The 19777-nt window shown below is 49.4% G+C and overlaps 2 protein-coding genes across 17 annotated transcripts; one reads left to right on the plus strand and one right to left on the minus strand.

Moving 5' to 3' along the window:
• The first annotated feature begins 1756 nt into the window (after nt 1-1756).
• On the plus strand, nt 1757-19475 carry HNRNPH1 (heterogeneous nuclear ribonucleoprotein H1). Of its 16 annotated transcripts, none has more exons than XM_055719002.1 (15): nt 1758-1907; nt 2507-2617; nt 10270-10329; nt 11302-11439; nt 12321-12476; nt 12677-12820; nt 14308-14446; nt 15459-15637; nt 15860-15931; nt 16011-16144; nt 16317-16452; nt 16625-16708; nt 16843-16893; nt 18020-18112; nt 18587-19475. In XM_055719002.1, the coding sequence occupies exons 2-15, from the start codon at nt 2569-2571 to the stop codon at nt 18652-18654; spliced, it is 1503 nt and encodes a 500-aa protein (XP_055574977.1). In that variant the 5' UTR covers nt 1758-1907; nt 2507-2568; the 3' UTR covers nt 18655-19475. The 16 variants fall into 16 exon arrangements, with proteins under 16 accessions (XP_055574982.1, XP_055574977.1, XP_055574980.1 ...); XM_055719005.1 differs by having other exon boundaries at nt 16032-16144; nt 18575-19475; XM_055719000.1 differs by having other exon boundaries at nt 1759-1907; nt 18575-19475.
• LOC102055990 (deoxycytidine kinase 2) lies at nt 3274-9754 on the minus strand. Its single transcript, XM_055719016.1, has 7 exons — nt 9255-9754; nt 8432-8547; nt 7817-8010; nt 7408-7555; nt 6784-6899; nt 5111-5210; nt 3274-3572 (listed from the first exon to the last, which is right to left on the minus strand). Exons 1-7 carry the CDS (start codon nt 9352-9354, stop codon nt 3549-3551), a joined length of 798 nt encoding a protein of 265 aa, XP_055574991.1. The 5' UTR covers nt 9355-9754; the 3' UTR covers nt 3274-3548.
• Nucleotides 19476-19777: the final 302 nt, after the last annotated feature.

A 19777-nucleotide genomic window follows, 5' to 3' on the forward strand; every position in this document is an offset into this window, starting at 1 on the left:
GCTCGGCTTAGATTACAGCCCTCCCCAGGCTGACTTGAACAAGGAGAAATTTATCTTCTAGGAATGCAAGTGGGAAAATGAGAGCAGCTCCTGTCCCCAGCAGTCTGGGCAGCAGGTGTGCCTTTCCTCTTTGCAGGAACAGGCCAGTGAAACTGAAGTAGAACAAAGCCCTTTCAGAGAACAACAAGTACCTGAAGCTGCAGTGTGAGTTGCTGACAGACGTGCTGACAGACACACTACCGTTCAGCTGTGGCTGCTGGCGGGGAAGGTACAGGTGTCAGGCTGGCACCATAAACGAAAAAAGCCAGGTAAATTGACAATGCTGGAGTCCTAGAAGTCTCAGAATTGAGACCTGAAGTTTACATGTGTAAAATACATACGTACATAGTTGTTTCCTTGCTCAGGAAACCTGATGAAGTCCTGCACCAGATGTTTCCAGCAAGATTTTTATTCCCCATCTCATCCTTTTTGAGTGCTGACACACCACAGGGCTACCCTTCCCTGCAAAAGCATTTCCCAGAGGTGGCCCCGGAGGAACAGGGCTGCTGCTGTTAACCATAACTCCACTTGAATTGTGAATTATTTTCATCTTTCAAACACTGCATATATGTTGGCTAATAGTGACTCTTCTGATAACTATTTATGTCTTTGTTTGCTGCTCAGAGTCACATTCTTCCCCTGGAATTGGCTGTACCCAACTTCCTGTTGATGTGTCAAGTTTCAAGGCAGGCAGGTATTTTGCTGACGCTGAATAGCAATTACATCTTTGCAAAAAAGTCATGTGATCTTTCTTCTAACGCTGGAGGAATATGCACGCAGCAGAACTTCTTGCCAGTGTGAACACAGGATGATTTTAATTTGCTAACAGACCTCTAAAGGGAAAACTTCCATCAGAATGCTGCTTGACTGCAATAAACACACGATCAAGAAAATGTTGGGTGAACCAGGCTTTATTTATCACTGAAAATTAGATAGCAAGAATTCAGGGTACAGCCCACTTCAAAGCCATGAAGTCACGTGGACCTTGATGCATAAACAACAGACAACCCATTTCCGTCATTATTCAAATGCGGTAATGGGGACTAAAAAGACCAATCAGACTAATAAAATTATGTGTAGTAAACGTACCCCAGTGTATGATTATTAATATACATTATAAGGAGAGAAAAAATATAATTACCATACTGCTGGAAATGCAAAGGCTTCAAGAGGGATTAGCAGAGGGATTTGCTTGACGCTAACTGCTGGGTCAGTAACAAAGCTGTGAATAGATGCCGCACCTCCACAGTCCTAAGGTCACCGCTTATTTATTCAATCGCGCTGGCTCCCTTACAGCTATTTTAATCTAAAGTTCTTCCAGCTAATGGTTCTTTGTACCGGCGCGCTGCGGAGGGGCTGGGCCGGGCCAGGCGCGGGGAGCAGCGGGCAGGCAGGAGTGCGGCCCTGCCCGGGGCCCTGCCAGGGAGCCGGGGATCCGGCGAGTGCCCCTACCCGCCCCCGAGCGCGGTGCGGCGGAGCAGGGCTGGCGGCTGGCGGCCGCTGCCAGCAGCCCCGCGGAGCGCGGCGCCGGGGCAGGCCCTTCCCGCCGCCATCCCGCCGCGGCGCCTCGCTCCTTGACCCGCCGCCTCGGGGCCGCCAGCGCAGCGTGACCCGCCCCCCCCCCGGTGCGGCCTGCGGCGCCGCACAAAGCCTGCGGCCCGCTCCCCGGGGCAGGCCCGGCCAGGCCGCCCGGCGGGAGGGGGCCCACGCCCTGCCGTGTCCTGCCGCGTCCGTCCCGTCCCCCCCCCCGCGGCCGCGGGAGGCGGAGCCCGGCGCACCTGACGGCGGCGGGCGCTGCTGCAGTGCGCGGAGCCGCCGATCCCCGCTGGCCGCCGGAGCTCCGCGGCCGCAGCCCGCCGTGAGCGAGGGTGCTGAGGGGGGGCGAGCGGGGACGGGGCGCCACCGGCGCGGCGGGGAGGGGGTGGGGGGGGAGGAGGGACAAAGCCGCCGCCATGTTTGGGGCTGGTGTAGAAAAACAGGCGAAGGCGGGGGGGGGGTGTGAGGCCGGGCCGGGCCGGGGGGGGGGGGTGAGGCCGGGCCGGGGGCGGGCAGGCCGGGCCGGGGGCGGGCAGGCCGGGCCGGGCCCCGGGGCGGGGGCGGTGAGCGCCCCCCGGTGCGGCCGCGGCGGGACCCCCCACGGCGGCCGCGCTCCTGCCCCCCCCCCGCGGCGGCCGGACGTGACTGGCTGGTTCAAGTTGTCGCGCTGCCATTGGCTGGCGGCCGGGGCAGGAGCAGGGGCGGGCGCGCCGTGACGTCAGGGCGCTGCGCAGCGCGGCCGGCGGGTATTTATAGGGGGCGGAGGGCGCTGCGCAGAAGGAGCAGTAGGCGAGGTGGGCCCGGGCAGGCCGGCAGCTTCATCGGGCCTCATCCTCTGCGGGAGTGGGGAAAAAGCGACCGAAAAGCCGCGATCCGCCTTGTCTGGAGCGCCCCTGCGGCGGCCGCTGAGCTTTTGTTTCCGTTCGCGCAGCGCCCGAGCGCCCCCACCCAGCTTTGTGCTCTCCCGGCCCCCGTGGGGAAGGCGCGGCCAAGATGGATCCTTGTCACACCGAGGAGACCGAGGGCGAGATCCCCGGCTTGGGTAAGGCCCGGCGGCGAGCGGGGGGGCCCGTGGGGGAGGCGGGTGTCTTGAGGGGGAAGCGGGTGGGGGTGGGGCGGCCGGGCCGCAGCGGGTGGGGGAGGGGCGACTAGGCCCGCCCGATCCGGGTCCCGGCGCCGCCGGGCCCCCGCCTCGGCGCCCTGCTGGCGGGGGTGGCCAGTGGGGGGGGGGGGGCACCGCGCTGCCGGGGCCCCGGGCAGGGTGGCCCTGACGGCGGGGGCCTGGCTCGGCCGCGTGCGCTGCTCCCCTCCCCCCCGCCGCGTGCGTCGTGGCGGCCTCGGGGCGGGCGGGGATCGGGGGAGGGGGGGGTGGCCGGGGCCGCGCCGCCCCCTCCCTGCCGGTACCGCGCTGCTGGGGGGGAGTCAACAAAGGTGCGCGTAAACTGCAGTTTGTTCCAGGTGTAACCCTTGCGGCTGCGGTAACGTCCGCCCTTACGTAGCGCAAAGCCCGTGCAAACAGCCGTAATAAAGCAGAAGTTGAAAGTAAAGGTCTCCGGACGCCATAACAGCCTCGTCTTAAAATGGTGAACGATGCCAGTTATTGCAAAACAGCCCTGCCCAGCGCCTGCTATCTGCTGGGCTGCCGGCCGCGGGCAGCCGGCTCGCTCCTCCGTTGTTAATATTAATAGTTAGTCACTATTAGCTTAAAAACCTTTATTAAACGGCAGAGAATATACACAGTACGTTTCGGAACACGCCACATTTTTAACTATACAGAAAATTCTATCAAACACACGGAGGTCAGGCAGGCAAAAAAACCCCAAACAAACTCAAAACATTTTGCGCTTCAATCCTGCCTTAAAATAAGCTATACAGGTAATGCATTCAGCTAAACTGTCTTAGGAACACATGGATTTTTTTAAGCTTAACTCTTGAACTTCAGGAAGTTGTCATGGAAATTAATTTTCATCTTCTTAGGAACTCAGGAAAGACTTGACCTGTAAAAACAAAACGCGTATATTTCATGCATGAAAACAAAAGCTAAATCCATTAGGCTTTTCCTTTTTTTTGGGGGGGGAAACAAATGGTTTGTTACAGGCTCCAATGCTCTTCTGCCTCGTCATACAATTCATGACCTGAAATGCTTTGCAGTATAGCAGATGGCTGTGAACCCATGATTTCTAACTTTGTACTAGGGGTAGAATTTAGATAACTTAATTACTCAAAAATAGAAAGCACTTACGAAAGGTAGCTTCTGGAATGCTTTACAGAATGTTGCTTTGTCAAAGAAAAGCAAGTTTCCCTCCATTACTTGACTGAAAAACAGGCCAGAGATTTGGTAGCACTTCCAGCATGGTGCTGTACCCGCTATTGTGAGCTGAAAGCTGAGCTTTTCGTATGCTGGGTGGTGAAGGGAGTTTGGTGGAGATAGAGCTGATGGCCTTTCAGTGGGGCAAGTTAATGAGAGAGCATGGATGAGCGTAGTCTTGGTTCATAACTCTCAAGCTGTTAATAGCTGGTTTCCACGAGGCTGTAACAACAACACCTCCGCAACGGAACGTCGTGCTGCCCTCCAGTTTATATAGAGCTGTTTAATTGGGAGAACTAGGCTTTACTGAAGAATGACTCTTCAAGCTATCTCAAACTCATGACCCAGAACGAGATGGAGAAAATGGTTTATATGGTTTGATAGGAGGGCACTTCCATCTTACAAGAGCAGTCTTGTTGGGGCAGTGGGGGGAAAAGAAGGTTAAAGTGTCCCAGCAAGTGGAATAAGTTACGTTAAAGCTCTGTTTGGCAGGTTAGACATGCATCCCTTGTGCCTTTTAAGTACTGGCAGGGGTTTTTGTTGCTCCCCCCCCCGCGGACTGGGCACACAGCACATTGCTCTACCAGGAAAACTTCTTCAGGCATTTACTTCCAGAGTAAGTCTTGCCTTAAGCTGGAATTGGCAAACATCATTTTGACTCAAGTGACCTGTTATCACCTTCTTTCCTCAAATGGCTGTTGACTTTCCCTCCCAACTCTAAAGTGTCACTTAATGCATTTAGAACTGTGTACAAGCTTTAGTCACCCTCTACATTTGTAAGATGTGTTGTGCTTTGTCCAGGAAGAGCCTAGAATGCAAGGGAGCATAAATAGCTAACCTGACTGCAGGAGTTTAAGGACATCATGGCTGACATAAATTGGACAGTATCATTCTGTGAACTACTTAATGAACTGTATGGCAGCACAGAATTGGCAGAGTAGTCTCACTACTCCAGTTGCTGTGTACTTGCACCCCCCACAATTCCTCCTCTTTCTTCAAAAACACCCAATTTTCCCTTGCATTATGAGGCTAAGGGGGTGGGGTTAAGTTACTTTTTTCTAAGGAAAACAAAAAGCATTTTCTGCAGCCATGTAACTTACTAAGCCTATGAAGGAGGCTGATTCTACCTGACCCCAAACAAGCACTTCATGAATTTTAAGAATGTAAATTGATAACTTACTGCTGTTACTGCAGAAGAGCAGATATGAGGAAATACTTAATACTTACCTGGTCAATCAAATACTCCTGTTTAATCTTATCATTCTTAAAATCTTCATCAACATCCAAAACTAGGATGGGAATTTCTTTAAGGTTCTCAAAATCAACTCTGTTAAATGGAAGAGCACAATGCTAGTAAAAACAATGTAAGCCACTGTATGAAAACAGTCCAGCTCTTCAGTTGCTTTCCAAGTCACTCTAAGAGTGCAGCCTTACTCAGATTGCCATGTGCACCCGAGATGCTAATGGTGATGCCCCTGACTTGTGTAAAACCCAAGTCTGTCCTTAATTGCTCTTGTATAACACAGTCAACGTTGTATCACCATAACTTACGTATTTTACAAATTTGGCCTTTTAATATGTATTTTTATTGTACAAGTAGGAGGGGGGGGAAGATAGTTTAGGCTTATTCTTAATTCTTTTTAGTATGGAATCAGTTGTCAGGAATGTGACTTTGATGAAAAGGGAGTATTTTTATTTTAAATATCACTTGCTGGGTGGCTCTCACCCCCTTGTAGTTAACTGCTAATCCACTTACTAAGATGCAGTTTTAAAGCTTCCTTTCATGGGGATGACCTCTTTAACAGGTTATAAGACTGCCATTTAAAATGGCTCCGAGATAAGCAAGGCCGCCGTTTTGGCTACAGATTAGGAGCAGATGGGAGCAGTACTTGTGAAATTTGATGTATTGTTCTCTTAAAGCAGTAGTTAAGCCTCCCTTCCTGTGTGTGAAAGCATTTCTACAGTGTTGAAAGTGTGCTGAACAACACTTTAACTTGTTTGCAAACCTAAGTGTGTTTCTATGAAAAATACAGGAAATGCTTGCTCACAAGTTTGGAATGAGTACACAGTGTAAACACTCCGAAAATGCCACAATCTGCAGTGCCTTTTTGTCTCCCTGAAGTGTTTGGGCCATCCTATGTGAAACTTGAGAAAGATGTGACTGATAATGTACTTTTTCCTGGAATTGTTATGCTTACCATTCGGCAGAGTGTTTCAGGCTCCTCTAGGGGAAAATTCAAAGTCTTGCTTTTCTACCTAGAGATTCCTTAGGTGGGAGTAAGCTAGTAACCGTCAGTAAGAAAGTTGGGGGGAAGGTATGCAAAGCTTACTTAGTTGCCAACTGGGTTTCTTGTATGTTAGCAGTGCCTGCCAAAAGCCTTTCTGAATTATTGTTTATTTTTCAACTAGGATTAATATTTAAACCTTGTTGAAATACAGTCATACCAGTGTAAAGGTAGTTGGGACCTTGCCCTTCCTTGCATTGGCACTGGAAGCTGCTTGGCAGGTAACTTGTGTGATCTGCCACTGAACACCACTTCAGCTGTGTCCTATTGTCCTGTGTACTTCCCAGTTAACAACATTGATGTCCTTTCTAGAGTTGGGAGCTACATAGCTTTCTAGTTGAGGCCAATGCTTAACAAAGGCTTTAAATTTGAAATTCCATCTCTTGGCAATTTTTACTTCCCTGCCAAGAGATGACCTTCCCTCTACATAGAATCTAATAGCCTCTGTGCCAAGGAACCTGGAGTGGTGGGTCTAAGGAGAAGTCCTTCCACAACTGTGCCTCAGTGATGCTAGACTTAAACCTTATATTTATCCCTAATGAACTTTAACATAAGGTAGGAAAGAGGCTTGCCCTCCTGTAAGGTGAAACTCATCTACAGAAAATGGGTTCATACCTCATAGTCCTTTCATAAAGCCAGGCTTCATGTTTATTGTGGAGGTTTTCCAAATACTCAAGTTCAATTCCTTGTTCCTCTTCTCTTCCCCTCATCTGTAGCCTTTCCTTGCATTTCTGAGGTGGGGGTGGAAAAAAGGCACACACAAGTCTGGACATTAATCACAAGGCTAAATCAGCTAAACAGATCAAGTGGCCCTTAAATTGGAAGGACTAATGCTAGACATTAGCGAGCATTAATTTTAAATGCTTGGCTGAACATAAATAAGTTATTCTAGACTTAACTCATTTAAAAAAAACTTGAGCCACTTTTAGCTAAAATTGAAATATTATCTTTAGTTTGGGAAGTCAAACCTGATTCAGAAGTCTTTTCAGTCTTGCATCCTTCCTGAGAGTGGTGGATGCCAGCAACTAGTGTTTGCTGACATCAAAATAGTAGCTCAGAAGGGAGGGTTTTTAATTCAGTCTCTGAAACCTGAATTTGACAGGCTTCCCATTACGCTTGGGGTGGGGGGAGCTAAATCCGTGTTAAGTCATGAAAGTATTGTAATTAAGTTCTTGTACCCTCTTAAACTCCTGGAAACTGAAATTGGGGCTGAAACATTTTCATCTTTAGTGAACGTACCTGAGGTGTGGTTCTTAGGTAGATCATGCCATCCAGTTCTAGGTCTGATTCAAACTGATTCAAAAGCCACATGTGCCAGTCCTGATAAATTGTCCACTCAGTTTCATTAATGTTTCCAGACTCAAACAGGTTAGAAGCAAATACGTATCTGCAATGAAAGACATCAGTCATGCCAGGAATGACCAAAGTGAACTACTAAAACATTTCTCTTGAGTCAGAATTGTGATACTGGAAAAAATGGCTGCCTGCTCTTACTTTCTTAATACCACCCTGCTCTCTCACCTGCTGAACCAAACCTGCTCCTTGCAGATACTAGTTTAGTATCAAGTGTTTCCCCAGCTGTGTGTCTTTGAGCATAAAGACCTGGTGTTGTTAAATCTGAAGTCTTGTTGTGTTGAGAGTTAATTACCTGTCACTGTACACAGATCTTTCAAAAAATTGCACTGGATGTTCTGCTTCATGTAGCTTGGCTGAGATGGGTTTTAATTGCGCTCTTACTCTGCTCAAGCAAGCGTAAGTCTGAAATGTGTAAGCCCATCTTGTGGGTTTATCATACAGCATTTTAAGTAGATTTCCTCCGTTCTTCTGAGATGTTGAAAGCTCCTAGGGGAGAAGAGAGAAAGTTAATACTAGCATATTTGCAGGATTTTATTCCTTAATCTAGAGTTCTGGTATATTGAAGTAAGAATTCATGGGCTTTTTTTTTTTTTGAAAATGCTTAGGGATAGGAATAAACATTTGCTTCTCAGCTGATAGTAGTCTTGAATAGAGCATTCACAGAGTTTCAGACTTCAACGTGATTTTTGTAGAGTAGGGGGGTTATTGGGAGGCCGCATTCAATAGCGCCTTCCTGAGTAGCCTTCACCATTGCTGAGCGCCTGCCCAACTGGTACCATAGTGGGGACGGCTCTGGGATGCTCCAGGCTAAGTATAGCTGAGTTTTGGCACAGCTCCCTGGTGGGTCACAGCAGTTTCTCCGGTGACCCATCTCTCCCTCCAAGCTTCCCAAATCCAGCACGCCTACCTCGTACTCGTTGTCGGCTGTTTGGACGTTGCACCACTTGGCGATGGGTTCAGGGATGACCTCCCACTCGTCACTGTGTTTCTCCAGCAGCCTGACAAACGTTGACTTCCCCGCAGCTGCGGAAGATGCGAGAAGCTGGCGGGGGGTGCAGGCGAGACGGGCTCACCCGCAGGGCGGCACCGCCGGGCTCTGTGGCGGCGCTGCGCGCACCGCACCCGGGCGCGCTTCGGGGCGCTCGGAGCTGGGCCAGGGCCGGCCGGGGCCGCCTGCCCCGTGTTGCGGCACCTTCCGCGAAAGCGGCTGTAATCTGCGGCGCCAGAGGGCCGCGCCCGGCCCGGGCGGGCGATAAGGGCCGCGCCGCCGGCTTGCCTGCGCCTCCATTTTAGGAGCGGGCGGCCGGGCGCGCCGGGGCAGAGCGGCCGCGCATGCGCAGGGCGGGCGGGTTGGCGCCGGCGGGCCCGAGCGCGGGGCGCGGCCCCGAGACTCGAGCGCCGAGCGCGCGCGCGCACATCCCGCGGCAGGCGAAGGGGTGGTCGGCGGAGCCCGCCCGGAGAGCACGGCTGTCCCCTCCGAGCCCACCCGGGCGGCGGTTAGCCACGGGCGGGGGCCCCGCGGCCTGTAACGCGGGCGGGGGCGGCGGGGCTCCCCTCCCCCTCCATGGCGCCTATTTCTGGGTTTCGGCCCGGCGGCCCCGCCGCTCCCTCGCCGAGGTGCCCCCGCTATCCTGCGGGGCTGGGCGGGCCGTCCCGCACCCGGAGCGCCCTCCGTGCCCGCTCTCCCGGGACCCCGGCCTCCTCCCTCCTTCCCCCGCTGCCGCGCTCACCGATGTTCCCTTCGATAGAAATCTTCTTGAGGCGCTTCTGGAAGCTGAAGTCGAGGGAGCCGGTGGGGCTGCGGCAGTGCCGCTTGGCCGGGGTGGACATGGCGGCGCCTGAGCGGGAGCACGGAGCTCCGGCTGCTCCCGCTCACTTTAAACCTCCCGCCAGCCGGGGGGCGGGATGGCCGCTCCCACTGCCCGGAGGAGGCGGGGGCGCCGCTCCTCCCCGCCGCGGGGGGCTGCGGGCCGCTCGGCCCGGCTCGGCTCCTGCCTGCAGAGGCTTTCAAAATGGGCCCTTGGCGAGTGAAATCGTGCGGAGCTGCTTTGTTGAGGAAGTTACCGTCAGACGGTTCCATTTACTGATTTCATTTGCATTGACGTAAACTGGTTCTCCGTATTGCTTGATAACGGGCATAAACTTGAGAGTATCCATTTTTCCCAAAAACCTGTGGCTTTGGGGGAAGATGGTTGTTACAGTGGCGCAGATTGGTACCTGTTACACAAAGCATTTTGCGTAGTTATACAAGAGTTGAGGCCACGTAGTTTTGCAGTCAGCGAAATGGCTCAGCCTAGGGCTGTCGTTTAGGCTTGGTATTTGGAAAGAAAACGCGCATGGCTGACGGGTTCGCTACCGCTCTGAGCAGCGCTGTTTCCCGGCTCCCGAGTTCCCGGGCCAGCGTTGGCATGCCTGGGGCTTTACAGTCAGCTCGACTCCTGCTGTGGGTTCTCTGCCACCTGCGTGGGCAAGTTGAGACATGAACTGCTTGTCCTTCTCGGGGATAAAGAAGGGGATGGAGGATTCTTAGATGGTAGTTCAGTGCTTTACGGGTGCAACTCTCTGAGGTCTTGCTACTGTAGTTACTCCTGTAACCTCCTGTTGCCTCTAAAATAATGAGATGCAGGGTGAAATCTAGTTAGGTCTGGTGTGTTTGGAGGAGATGGGAGGGAGTTATATTTTCCTTTCTTTTATGATAATTGTGACCCGTGTCTCTTCTTTCCCCATCTCCTACAAACACACCAGGCTTCAGTGACCGAAGCGAGCAGATTGTTTCACGTGGGGTAGCGTCAGCATTTGAAGCTGGTAAGTGCTAGTTCCCACACACCTCTCTGTGCAGCCAGACTCCTCGCTCTCCGTGCAACGCGTGGCGTGCTGGTGCGGGGGGGGCAAGCGTCGGTGGCGGGCACCGGCCCCCCCGCGGGCACCGGCGGGAGGAGGGGAGGGGGGAGCCGCGTGCGGCCTCCGGGGCATGCGCAGTGCGGCGCTGAGAGGCGCATGCGCGCAGGCCCGTCCCGCGCCGTGCGCGGGAGCCGGCGCCGCGGCTTTGTTCGGAGGGGTAGGCAGGCGACGCATGCGCAGCAGCGGGCGGGGGGGCGGCAGGACGCAGAGTAGGCAGGACGCATGCGCACCCCGGCGGGAGCGGCGCGGGCGGGGCGGCGGAGCGCTGCGGGGCATGCGCAGGTGGGCCTCGCGGGGGCGCGGCGGGAGCCCGCCGGGGTGGCCGCGCATGCGCCGCGCCCCGCTCTCGGCCACGCCGCAGCCCCTCTCGGCAGCCGGCGGGCAGGCGGGCTCCTCGGCGGCCGCTCTCCTGCTGGCCGCGGGCGCTGTGCGCGGCGGCGGGGAACTGCGCGGCGGCGGGCCCTGCAGGGCGGTGGCTGGGGCCGGGGTTCTTTGTGCGGCGGAAGGCCCGGCCCAGCGGAAGCGGGAGTACCCGCCGCCATTTCCTAGCGCGCTCTCGCCACAGGCTCGCCCGCTCGCTGCCGCCTGACTGGGACTAGGCGCTCTCCGGACAGCGGATCAGGCTCGGAGCCCTAGAACCACCGCGGAGCCCCACCATGTGTGCGTGCGGGGACGGGGGCTGGGCGCGGGCCGGGGGCGGGCAGGCGTGCGCCGGGCGGGAGCGGCTCCGTGTGTGTGAGGCGGGCCGCGGTCCGAGGTAGAGGAGGCTCGGGGGCGGGTGGGCGCAGGCCAGGGGGGCCGCCGGGCGCTCTGAGGGGGTGCGGGTGGCGGCCGTGCTGGGTGGCGTCTCAAAGGGCCTCTTCTGGTCTTGTCCAGCAACCACAGAAGCCGAGACGGAGCCGAGCCTCACCCCCAACGTGATGCTCAACACAGAGAGCAGCGAGGGATATGTGGTGAAGGTCAGGGGGCTGCCTTGGTCCTGCTCCACAGAGGAGGTGCAGAGGTTCTTTTCAGGTAAGCAGAATGGGGAGGGGGGGTAGGAGCCTGGGAGAGGGGGCCGGGCTGTGTTAGGTCTGGGTTCCTCCTGGGCACGCTCTGGCAGTGGGAGTGTTGCAGTGAGTGGTTCCAGAAAGCATCTGGGGTGCTTCAGTAGCTAGTGACGTTTCTAGTGCAACAAGTGCCTCAATTGGGACCTGGTATGGAAAGCTATGCTGTCGCTAGCAGGAGCTAGGCAGAAAGGAGCTTGATCTGCAGGTTGCTGGTATAGCCACAACTGCTATGGCTTCTTGAGGAGCCAGAAAAGAAAAGCTTCTGTTACAAAGAAACTTCACAATTCTTACTTCAGGTTGAAATAAATTTAGTCCTTGGGGTTGTCCTAATAGGCTCCTTCTGTTAAATGTTTATAGTGTGTTGCGTACTTCCCCCAACATTATTAGCATCCTGCAGTAATAAATGGTGATAGTTAAAATCTCCAGGCACTGAAGAAAGAATGTTAAAACTGCCTCAGGAGTTTGGGGTACTGAGCTTGGCTGGGATTTAGTTAGTTAAGCTTAGACTGGTTGTTACTACTACTTACTTAGCTTCATGCTGATGAGGAAGTCTGGAATTGGTTACAGTCAAAAGCAGATTGCGTGTTCAACTCGAGGCAGCAAAGCTTTGAAAGTAGATAGCTAATTTGCATTTATCTTTAATGTTTTTCTAACCTTCAGACTCCACAGGAAGGGTAAGTTATTTAGTCCCTTAGTTTATTGGTCACTAGAAAAGTTAAACACAAGAATACTGCTGGTTTTGTCTTCTTGGTATAGCTTTGATAGTTGTTGTTAGTTGTCTCCTTTTAAAGGCACAGTGTTCCTGTAATAATGAAACTAATCCTGGCATTCCTGTTTCATTTTCAGATTGCAAAATTCTAAACGGGGCTTTGGGTATCCGTTTCATCTACACCAGAGAGGGAAGACCAAGTGGAGAAGCATTTGCTGAACTCGAATCTGAGGAGGATGTGAAATTGGCACTGAAAAAAGACAGAGAAACAATGGGACACAGATATGTTGAAGGTTTGACTCAGTTGGTCTAGTAGCTGATTAAATGTGTTTGTGCTTGATGGGTTTTTGGTTAATTGTTTTTCTGTCTCTTTAAAGTGCATGTGAAAGGACAAATGGACTTGTTTGTGTATCATAAGTTGGCTAGTTTCAAGGCAAATGACTTTTAAAACTTAGATATTCCAGAATGCATTAATTCTAAGTGCCTTTTACAGTTTTCAAGTCAAACAACGTTGAAATGGATTGGGTTCTGAAGCATACTGGTCCCAACAGCCCTGATACGGCTAATGATGGTTTTGTACGTCTTAGAGGACTCCCATTTGGCTGTAGTAAAGAAGAAATTGTACAGTTTTTTTCAGGTATGTGGGATAAAAGTAGTAGTTATAGCACTATTGGTCTATGCTAAAAAACCCAAACAACCACGGATTGCCCAGTAGTACTTCCAACAGGATACTGATGGATATTAACAGTAAATAAGCGATTCTTCATTAGTTACCTGGGATCAATTCCTGAAGTACTTGTTTGTTAAATGACAGAGAACTTCTAAAAGCTGCTCTAATTTATACTTAGTGGGACATACTGTTCCGAGTGAGGACAGCAGAAAATAAAGTGTCTTGCTTTCTAAATTAAAGCGAACATTTCAGCTGGGAGGATATTTCCACCCGCAGTCTCAGCTGGTTCACGGTGTTCAGTGAAGGATGTTGAACACTCCTTAACTTCTGGGTTCAGTGCAAGAAGCAGGATCTGAGGAAGGGCGTGCGTTGTACCTGCAGTTTCTTAGAAATGTAGAGTTAGTATTGAATAAGATTCCAGAAAAACACAACCTGCTGAGCTCTAGCCAAGTTACAGTTTTTCCCTCGTACACTTCCTAGGGGGGAAAATGCCCCTTGATGTTTAGCTTAAGTTTTTTAGAGATGAAGAGATAATGTCTTGTATTGACTCATTTTCACTTTTTTGCAGCTGTTGTATGTTTTAGGAACTGGAATACTATTATAAATGCCTAAGAATGAAATCTGTTGATTTATCTAAGATTTAACTTGTTAGTATTTTCAAAGTAGTAGATTTCTAAATGTGAGTGTTAAAATTAGCTAGAATGTTTTGCTATAACAAGATATGATTGAGCTTACTGTCTTGGTTTAAAATACAGTAGAAATACTCAGATTTTACAACTTCAGCACTTGTTTTTGGTTTTCTGAATCAGTAATAATTGTGAACAAGAGCAATTCCTAAGCATGTGCATTTTTAAGTTGTTTCTTACGTGGTTAAGTAATTCAAGCTTTAAAAAACTGTTAATGTGCTTAATATACAAAATGTGCCTCTTCTGTTTGGAAACTAATACTTTTGAAGTTACTTCATGATTTTTTCTTAATTAAGCACTCCTAAAGATAAAAAAATTAATGCTGAAACTTGATGTTTGCATAAGACTAATAATTTTACCTGAGTGACTTCTAGTAAAAATAATTGTTATATATAAAGCTGTTTAACTTGCTGTGTTTTAAGTTATCTTAAAAAGTTCGTCTTAAATACTTTCACAGAATTGAAGAGGTTTGTAATAATATATGAACTTCTTAACACACCCTGCATTAGATGCCTTATCTGAGGAGTCGTCCCTGACACTCAGAGTGTTTCTGAGCTCTGCAGGGTGGGTTAAGAATGTAAACTGAATGGTATGTGATCGTGGATCTCTTTGTTGACATGCTTTTTCTTCTAGTGTTCTAGAATCAACATACCATTCACTTACAAGTGTTAAAATTCTGGTGTATTTAAAGCTATAAGAAAAACTCATGACTGGGCTTGTGATGTTAATATTGCCCCCCTACTGGGGTTATTTGTCCTTGGGTTGAAGGGTTGGAAATCGTGCCAAATGGGATAACATTGCCGGTGGACTTCCAGGGGAGGAGTACGGGGGAGGCCTTCGTGCAGTTTGCTTCACAGGAAATAGCTGAAAAGGCTCTAAAGAAACACAAGGAAAGAATAGGGCACAGGTGGGGATGGATGGTTGGTTGGCTATGTCACTTTTCTTATGGTAAACAATTAAATCCATATTCTCTCTTCTGAAAGTGTTAATGTCCAAATAGAAATACTTGGTCTCTAACTTGGTGATAAGTAATGGTATTGCTAATGTGTGCATGGCACAGACTGTTTGAATCTACCAAAACCAAAAGATAAAATTGGGCTAAGCTTAAGTTGTGCTTTGGAAGCTGGGTGATGACGGAGGTGAGCAAAACTGATAGCTTGAAAGCAACAAAGTTGAGAGACTATGGCTTTAACTTCTCAAATAGCACCAATTATGCCTTTAGCTCTAAAGACATGCACAGTACTTTTACTACCATAAGAAAATGTGATACTTTCTAAACTTGTTTTATAAGTTGAAATGTAACAAATTTACTTACTGTATTAATCTTCAACGTAATAAGCATAGCTTTCAAGAAATTGTCACAAAGGGTTTTTATATTCTATTTTACTTGTGACTATTTTTCATTGAAGCATGCACTTTTTTGCCTACGCTGAATCACTGAAGCATAGGCTGGGTTCACTAGCACATGCAGAGCTTTTTGTAGCGTCCTGATGGGTTAAAATCCTGGTGGAGGCTGGAATTTTAACCCTCTGTTTACATTGCCACATGAGCAAAACAGTGCTGAGTTGAGTGGACATCAGTCCCTCCTATTTTTTTTTTTTTTTTTGACTAACACTTTAAATTGGGGGGAGGAGGGTGGGGAAATCAATATTGCTCCCCCACCCTTAAGGTTGGGATACTAAGAAGTATGAGGAGCATGTAAACCCTTCAGTAATTGTGATTTCTTGAAAATACACTGATTTGAAAGTAATGTAGTGCTTATAATAGTATGTCATTGCCTATACATAACGTAAAGAAACCTGGCTTAAAATACACTGCCAGTTTCAAGGCTATGACTAAATGGCTTGTTTTAATGTGAAGTTGTGAGGTACTTGTGGAAGGAATTAAAGACTGACTTCTCTCTGTGGAAACACTTCTAGGTACATTGAGATCTTCAAGAGTAGTCGAGCGGAAGTGCGCACTCACTACGACCCTCCACGCAAGCTGCTGGCAATGCAGAGACCCGGTCCTTACGACAGACCCGGTCTTACGCGGGGATATAACAGTCTTGGTAGAGGAAGTAGCTTGGAAAGAATGAGGCGTGGAGCCTATGGAGGAGGTAAGTATACGAAGTCCAAGAGGGAGCTGCTCATCTGAGAAGCAGCAACACTTGGACATGGTAGTGTCTTCCCTGCTTTGTAACTCCTGGTTTGTACGTGTCCTTGGCTTTATTGCTTCTGGAAGAAGTGAGGCTTTGTGGTTACTGGTTGTCTGCAGTGTGTTTGTGTATATTTGGATATTTCTGTAGTTGAAATGAACATGTTGTCCGATCTATTCATAGGTTATGGAGGTTATGATGACTACAATGGGTATAATGATGGCTATGGTTTTGGTTCTGATAGATTTGGAAGAGGTAAGATTTCTCTAATAGGAATAGTAACTGAACTTACAATACATCTCAAAAGAAACTAAAATACATCTGAAAGACCTAGAATGGACTCTTTTCTCTGCAGGAATGTCGGACCACAGATACGGCGACGGGGGATCCACCTTCCAGAGCACGACTGGCCACTGCGTCCACATGAGGGGTCTGCCTTACAGAGCTACGGAGAATGACATCTATAACGTGAGTTCCAAATCTGCTTCCTCCTAAGTGCATGGCTTTAAGAGTCTGTGATCATTTTTGGACATGCCAACTGCGGTGCAGTTGACAAGTGTTCCCGTAGAGAAAATGGCTTGCTGTAAAACTGAACTGTTGCATTGGTGCGTTTTAATCTCTGTGACTGTTCCATGTGTAGTTCTTCTCACCTCTGAACCCTGTAAGAGTACACATCGAAATTGGACCAGATGGCAGAGTAACTGGAGAGGCAGATGTTGAATTTGCTACTCATGAGGATGCAGTGGCTGCTATGTCCAAAGACAAAGCAAATATGCGTAAGTATGACTGTTCTGAATACATGGCTTTAGGGAAAATACAGCACTGTGTAGCGTACTACATCTACTGTAACTGGAATGCTGAGGGTTTTATTGCAGCTGTGCTCGCAGTGAGATGGGCTGTTGTGGGTTTGGTGTGAAATGCTCTCATGGCAAAATTTTCTTCTTCCAGAACACAGATATGTAGAACTCTTCCTGAATTCTACAGCAGGAGGAAGTGGTGGTGCCTATGGCAGTCAAATGATGGGAGCAATGGGTATGTGTAAACAGTCTAATGCACTTTTAAACAAGCACTTGATATTTAACGAAGCTGGCTAATTTTATGCAGCTCCTGCTTATTCTATGCCTGGCATAAAAACTGAAATCCAACATTCTGTCTTAATCACACAGTCAAGGAATCGGAAGGGGTAGTCCAAGATTGGAACACTAGCACATTGCCAGGTATATAAACCTTTTGGGAATACATTCAAACAGTTAATAGGTTGAATAAACTGTGGTGCTGAATGTGGTGTGCGTGGTGGGGTGAGTGGCTCCTGGGAGTGTGGTGGAGGTGCGAGAGTGAAGTGGGAGATGCCTGTCCTTTTGTTCTCCTTCCCCCTGCTCCCTTCTGGGTTTTTTTTTTTGTTTGTTTTGAGATCAGAACATGGTCTGGTGATGGAGGGTGTATCTGTGGCATGTGACCTGGCCTTGGTGGCAAGGGAATAATCTTGCTTGGAATTTGGAGAAAGAGTTGCTCTAGCAAACTTGAAAACTGCTTGAAAATCTAAAATGTGTTTGCAGCACGTTTCTGAATGTCTGCCACTACTGTGTCTATAAAGCAGATACACTTCTTGATACCTGGCTTGTCTGGCTCTTTGGAGATTAAGGTGGTGGTTGTTTTTTGGGGGGGAGGGGGTGTGTGGGGGGCTTGTTTCTCGAGGGTGGGGGGGTGGGGGTGTGTGCAGATACACTGCTGTTTTTATAGCATTTTGATGATAAAATGTTTGATGTCTAATGCTGATACTTTTAACTACAGACCAGTTTTGTTGGGAGTACAGTCAAGTTGAGGTGAAGAGCAGTAGTTAGTAAGCTTAAGTAGAGGTCTCCTGTATGGCGAGCCACGGCACTGCTGTGCTGCACAACCAGTCTGGAACAGGAGTGAGTGTGTCAGGACTGGGCACCAGTGAGGGACTCCCATAACGAGTCACGCACTCCTCGTGGGCAGCGGGCCCGTGTGGGGTCACTTACCACCAGCCCAAGTCTCTTGTGGGGTGTACGTTCTAATAACAGCAGGTTGATCCTGCCGCGTGTAGTCCACAGAAACTGCAAAAGTAAAAACGGACAGAAGTGAGTCACAAGAACTTGCTGTACTTCTTCATGTTCTTGTCGCTGTTTGGTGGCAGGGATGCCTTTAGAACCCTGACCGCTTTGTGGAGCTTGCTTCCCTGTACACTTCAGAAAGCTCCCTAGGTGAGCGAGTGAGCCAGTGCCAGGGCGTGGGGCTGTTAGTCACGTGAGGGGTGGGGGTGTTGATAACGAGCGGACGTTGACAGGTGAGCTCTTAACATCTTTATCCTTAACTTAAAAGGAAGCCAATCCAGTTATGGTGGTCCAGCTAACCAGCAGTTGAGTGGGGGTTACGGAGGAGGATATGGTGGTCAAAGCAGCATGAGTGGCTATGGTAAGAGCATTCCTTTACTGGTTTTAGCTGGGCCAAGTGCAGCATGTTTACTGGTGTTGAAGGGTCGTGCTACAGACTGGGCAGCACAGGCCCTGAGCGTTAGAGATGTGGCTGTTGGGGAATTTTAGAACTAACGGAGAGCTGGAAGGGGAATAGACTTTAAAGCAGGCACTTGGAGCTGGGGGTAAATGTGGGAAACTATTCTGAAAGGGGTAGGAAAGGCCGGTCGCCAGGCTTCTGTTAACTCGGATCGCTTTTTTTGCTTAGTATGGAAGCTGGAGAGCAATGCAGTTTAAATGCTGTATGGAAGGGGGGGGGGAGGGTATGTGGGAGGCCGGGTGCACTTGGCTTGGCAGAGCGGTGATAGCACTGAATGCAGAAGGGGGGCAGGGCAGAGCTGGCTCTTTCATTGAACAAGCAATAAACTTTCTGGGTATGGAGCTGTAAACTGACACTTTGCAGCACTGGGCACAGTAGACGGTATTTACGAGGTGGCCCAGCAAGGACAGGCGTTGGGGGAAGGATGCTACGAATCGGCCTGAACCAGCTGTGAACCTGCTGTCGGTTTCCCCCCCAGACCCCGGGAGCCAGGGCGCCATGAACAGCAGCTACTACAGCAGCGGGAACCGCGCGTCCATGGGAGTGAACGGCATGGGCGGCATGTCGAACATGTCCAACATGAGTGGTGGCTGGGGAATGTAACCAATCGCTGACTTTTGGTCACATCTTTTTTAAAAAACAAAAAAACAAAAAACTAAGTTTAACAGTTTTGCAATACGAGCTTGTGATTTATGCTTTACTGTAAGTGAATTCAGGATTGTTATTTTAAAACCTTTCAGGTTCAGTATTTTTGAACATACAGAAATGAACATTCATCTAGGATGTAATAACCAAGTTGAGTAAAGACTATAACTGTTAAACAATTTTGAGCGTTTCTCAAGTTAGTTTTGTTGTAGGAGTGTATTTAAGCAGTAAGCGTATTTAGGTTAAAGCTGTTTGAATTACGTTAAATGTTGCTCTTATACCATATTACATCCAACACTGTTTTGAATACATGTTGAAAGAGACATGCTTTTTTGTAAAGAGACAATATAGGAGCTGTGTCTGAAATTAAGTGAACATTTGGCATGTTAGTTCTAGTTTATTTCTTTTAATATCCTGTAAGGCATGTTAAAGCTTTTTTTTTTTAAGTTAATGGGGGAAACATGTTGAGATGCAATATGGCTACTTTAGGATTTTGGTCTTGGTGTTCGTATAAAATTCTGAGGCCTTGATTTAATCTTTCATTGTATTGTGATTTCCTTTTTAGGTGTATTGCGCTAAGTGAAACTTGTTAAATAAATCTTCCTTTTAAAAACTGGAACTCATTTCTTCTTGATCTCCAGTACCGCCTGCAGTAGTGCTGCTGTGCTCCTGTGGCATGGGTGACCCTGTTAGGGTGCATCTGCCATGGGTACTGTGAGTGTGCCCCTCGGGGACTGTCACCTGAAAGCTGCCCCTGGGGGTTGTGGGGGACATGTGGGGAGCAGCAGCACCTGTGGCATGTGTTGGCCAGGGCTGCAGCGTGTTCTGTGTGTCCTTGTAGTGCTGCATCAGCTCAGCACCGCAACAGTGTTTCAATAAATTCAGCTTGTCAAACGTTGTGCTGAAAGATGTGGTTTTATA

This window comes from Falco cherrug, chromosome 8 (assembly GCF_023634085.1).
Source record: "Falco cherrug isolate bFalChe1 chromosome 8, bFalChe1.pri, whole genome shotgun sequence".
Classification (NCBI taxonomy): domain Eukaryota; kingdom Metazoa; phylum Chordata; class Aves; order Falconiformes; family Falconidae; genus Falco; species Falco cherrug.

What these genes read in the sequence shown, in the direction of transcription:
- LOC102055990 (XM_055719016.1), bottom strand. Translation starts at nt 9,354, where the DNA reads ATGTCCACCCCGGCCAAGCGGCACTGCCGCAGCCCCACCGGCTCCCTC. An exon ending in AGATCTGTGTACAGTGACAG is followed by an intron (nt 7,556 to 7,816) that starts GTAATTAACTCT and finishes CTTTCATTGCAG; the next exon opens with ATACGTATTTGCTTCTAACC. An exon ending in CTTTATGAAAGGACTATGAG is followed by an intron (nt 5,211 to 6,783) that starts GTATGAACCCAT and finishes TCCATTTAACAG; the next exon opens with AGTTGATTTTGAGAACCTTA.
- HNRNPH1 (XM_055718998.1), top strand. Translation starts at nt 2,569, where the DNA reads ATGGATCCTTGTCACACCGAGGAGACCGAGGGCGAGATCCCCGGCTTG. An exon ending in CAAAGACAAAGCAAATATGC is followed by an intron (nt 16,453 to 16,624) that starts GTAAGTATGACT and finishes TTCTTCTTCCAG; the next exon opens with AACACAGATATGTAGAACTC. An exon ending in AAGCAGCATGAGTGGCTATG is followed by an intron (nt 18,113 to 18,689) that starts GTAAGAGCATTC and finishes TTTCCCCCCCAG; the next exon opens with ACCCCGGGAGCCAGGGCGCC.